The sequence below is a fragment of the Argentina silus genome, assembly GCF_951799395.1.
Source record: "Argentina silus genome assembly, chromosome: X".
Lineage (NCBI taxonomy): Eukaryota > Metazoa > Chordata > Actinopteri > Argentiniformes > Argentinidae > Argentina > Argentina silus.
The window spans coordinates 26,175,555-26,179,950 of NC_139653.1; the positions used below are offsets into that span (position 1 = coordinate 26,175,555).

The following is a 4,396-nucleotide window of genomic DNA, read 5'->3' on the forward strand; positions in this document are numbered from 1 at the left end:
CACGCAGAGCAGGAGGAGAGAGAGGGAGAGAGAAGTGGAGAGGGACGAGCACACCCATCCATTCATCTCTCCTCCCTTCTCCTGCCTATCGCACTGAAACGCAATATTCTCTCTTCTCCGCTGCTTGTGACACATTCTCCTCACGCGCAGGGCTCCGGGGCGGCTCGTGGCAGCTGTTCTGTTACCGGCGCGAGGCAAGATGAGCGATGGGGCAGGCGTGCGGACATTCGCCCCTCTGCCGTAGCCAGCCGTACCAACCACCTGCCTCCGAGATGTAAGTACAAATGTGTGTGTGTGTGTGTGTGTGTGTGTGTGTGTGTGTGTGTGTGTGTGTGTGTGTGTGTGTGTGTGTGTGTGTGTGTGTGCGTTATATATGTGTGTGCGTGCGTCTGCGTGAGTGCGTGCGCGCGTAGGTTATAGTGCGGAGCGAATTGAAGCTGAGTGAGAGGCACAGATATTTACAGAACTTGTGGTTGTATGGCGTGGACCATAGCTCTGTCTAGTGATGTTGTTTACCTGATGGAGTTCAGAGGCAAACTAGGCTACGATGGGTAATGATGGGGCTTGAGGCAGCAATATTGCACTTAAATAGTGAGCTTCTATCGGTGAATACGCTAGTTACTAGCTACTGTGCTTGTGATATATTGGTATATCAATAATGGACAGGCGCAGGTAATGTCTTTGATATGATTTTGTCAACATAACATAGAGCTGAGAGCCCTGACAGCAACTGGCTGTCTGGCATATCAGTCATAGGGATAGTACTCTAACGTAGTGGCTCTTACTGCCATCGGGGTGGTCAATGTAATTGTATCCATAGTACTATATAACTTCCCTCCCCCTTAAATCCAAACTAACCCTGTTAGTTATACAATTTGTACATACAATATCAAATTAACATTACATGTACAACTTCTGTAACACAGTTGTATGACCCAGGTGTTATTATTATTATTTTTGAAAACAAGGCTTTCTGGTATAGTATATTTTTCCTTTTATAGAAAATACTTTTTTTTTAAATTTGATTTGGAAGGTAAGGGTAGACTGCCTTACTTCCTAAAGGAGATAAGGGCACATTCTTGCTCTTAAAAAAATGAAGTGCTATGGTGTTTTTCGTTCTCTTTGAGAGCGTCACAGTTCCACTCAAGGTGAACACCTGGTACGTTGGTTTCCTTCCTGTTCCTTGTTTCGTCAGTAGGAAGTGCCTTGTCCGTGTTGAATAGATTGATGCATGTTTTCTGTGGTCTTGTGTCCTGCAGTGCCGCACTGCCTGCTGGACTGAATTCTGTGTCGTCCTCCTCTGTATTGTCCTTAGTTGTCTCTGGCAAGTAACTCTGGAAGAACTGGAAGAAACTCTCTTGTCTGTTAAACAGCTGGTCCACATGCCTGCGTGCAACTCTGCCATCCCCCAATAGCACTGTATAAGAAACGGGACCGGTCATTTATTGAATCAACCCTGGGACCCACTTAGGTCCATTGCCAAGTTCTTAGTGAACACTGTCACCTACCACAAAGTTGCAAGCTTTTGCATGCCTGTCATGATATGCTTTCTGACCTGTTTGCTTTGCTTCCACTTTTCTCTTTAGATCTGGGTGTATTAAATCTAAAGTGGACCTCAACTTTCTCCCCATTATCATCTCTGCTGGTAAAAGTTCAGTGGTTGACTGTGGAGTGGTGCGATAGCTAAGCTGCTTGGTTTTGTCTCCAGTGTTTCACCAGAGCTCTTTTTCAATAGCTCTTTGAAAGTTTTAACCAACGTTGACAACGTCACATGAATGATTTCTTTCCTTGTTGTGAACTCCTTGAAAGCTTCACTTACGAAACATCTTCCATTGTCAGACACAATCATCTCTGGAAGACCATGAGTACTAAGACTACTCCTAAGACACTCAATGATAACCCCTCTGACCTTTTCTGGCACTTTTCTGGTGCACTTCTTTTCAAGTGCAAACCCAGCCTCCTCCAGCCTTTATAGTACTCTGTCCAGAGTTTGGATGTGTTCCCTGTCATTCATTCCTGTCAGAATAATATAGTCTATGTACCTAGCTACCCGGGGAATTCTCTGTAGGATCCCCTCCATTGTACGCTGGAAGATAGCGGGGCTCAAGGGTAATACTGAAGAGGTAAAAAGTCCTTTATGGTTGTTCGCTATGATATATTTCTTAGACTTCTCATCTAGCATTACCTGTTAATAAGACAAATGTCTAATTTGCTGTATTTCTCTCCCCCTTCAAGAGATATGGCATGTCCACCATTCTAGGAATGGGGTTCTGTTCAAGTGATAATACTCTGTTTACCATGAACTTATAGTCTCCACACAACAACTCTGTATTGTCTGGTTTTAACACTGGTACAATTTGTGCTACCCAGTCTGAGAACTTAACTGGTTCTATTTTTTTGTCCTGTCGGAGGCGGTCAAGCTCTGGCTCCACCTTGTTTTTCATTGCGAAAGGTACTGACCTCGGTTTGAAGAAGCGGGGTGTTGTGTCACTGTTGACATGTACATTTGCTGTGTTTCCTTTCAGCGTGCCCAGCTCATCATTGAACACATTTTCGTGCTTGATTAACACCCCTTGTAAGGCATCTTTGCTATCCTCTAGCTTATTCATTGTTCTCCAGTCCACAGTTCAACATTGTAATGATTTTCCATCTCTGCATGATTTCGCTTGGTTTTGGATTGAAATGTGTTTTCAGTAGCTCCAGCAATTCCTCAAATGTCTTTGGCCTTGGTCGCACTGGGCTCAGTATGTTTCTCATAATGTGTAGGTCTGCACGGCTACACAACTTAGTAGAATGGCCTTTTTCTTTTCAGAGCCATCCACATCATTTGCCACAAAGAAGTGATTAAACATTTTGCAGTATTATTCCCACGTCTGTATGTCGGTATCAAATGGAGCCACTGACATTACTGTGCCTGCCATTTTGTATGTTTTTTTTTATAAAAGAGAGTGGGTTAGGGCTATATGTGATATCCTGGTATCAGGTGTTACCTGCTTCTGCGATTTGAAGAGGCAGTTATTGAGAACAAAACCTTACTCGGGGGTTTGGGGATCATGCTTTTACTGCACTTTGCCCCTTGACTCAACATGATTCAACCTGCGCATAAAACAGTGAAAACAGCACTCGGAGCAACCACTCTCACTTTTGCTAGCAGCCCGTTCAAATATTATACTGTATTGTTGACTTGTTGATTGTGTTGACTGTTGTTGTTGAGCGAGGAGAAAGATCCCAAAGTATTTCACTATGTCAATTACGGCTGTATGCGATGTACGTGACAAATACAATTTAATTTGATTTGATTTGATTTGCAGTCGATGTGATCAGCCATGTCATGTTTTTGCTACTAGTAAGTCCTTAAAATCAAACCACAGTATTTCAGCTGTCACCACATTACACAGATTGAGCATTCTAAAAGCTAAGAAATCTCTCCTGAATGCCAACATTTCCTCCACACATTGCACTGTTATTGACAGCTGGGCATGACTATGACTTCTATAAGTAGGAGGGTCTATCCATTCTTGACAGAGCAGTTGTTCAATCACAGGAAAGTAAAGGCCATGTCTCCTATCACGTGACTTTCAATATGACTTTGGGCATTGCCCCTTCATAATCACACATTGCTGTACTTCTCCAATCTGGAGGCAAGAGCTCTTGAGGAGGAAGAAACAATACTGTCTGTGACCACTACACTACTGCTCTTGTAAACTTTTCTATTACTCTTAAAATCTCATTGCTCTATGTATTATTCTTTCATATTTCTTGACAAATTAAACATTTTTATATTTTGCTTTTTACATTAAAAATTAATTTATTTTTGAATCAACATTTTGAGGAGGAACTGCCTCCCTTGCCTCCTTGCACCTAACTCCCCTGCCTGGTATATATCAATAATGGACAAGTCATGTCTTTGATATGATTTTCTCAGCATAATGTGACTCTACAGCTGAGAACCCTCACAGCAACTGACAGTCCTGCATATCAGTCATAGGGATAGTACGCTAACATAGTGGCTCTTACTGCTACCTAGTGGCCAATGTAATAGTAGCCATCCTGGCAACTTCATAAACACCATCGGTGCTGCGTGAAATGAAATCACAGCACATGTGGTCTGACTCTCAGCTTTTGATGTTCTGATGTTGTGTGCCAGCCTGGCTGTGTATGTGTGGTTGTGTGTCAGCCTGGCTGTGTATGTGTGGTTGTGTGTCAGCCTGGCTGTGTATGTGTGGTTGTGTGTCAGCCTGGCTGTGTATGTGTGGTTGTGTGTCAGCCTGTTATAAATTCGCTTTGATGAGGATATTTTAGTCTTCAAGGCAGTTTATTTATTAGCGAGTGAATTTGAGTGCCTTTAATAACAGCAGCGCAAGTAGAGATGGGAAAGGCTCGAGTTTGGTTCAGT

At 43.0% G+C, this 4,396-nt stretch overlaps 1 protein-coding gene across 1 annotated transcript in view; it reads left to right on the forward strand.

Annotated features, from left to right (window-relative positions):
* Nucleotides 1–206: 206 nt before the first annotated feature.
* Nucleotides 207–4,396, forward strand: part of pde2a (phosphodiesterase 2A) — a gene marked incomplete at both ends in the record, with an annotated part of 142,989 nt that continues 138,799 nt past the window's right edge. The window contains one exon of the mRNA XM_083695164.1: nt 207–274. Within this exon, the coding sequence (XP_083551290.1) occupies nt 207–274 (68 nt within the window). The remainder of the gene's footprint in view (nt 275–4,396) is intronic.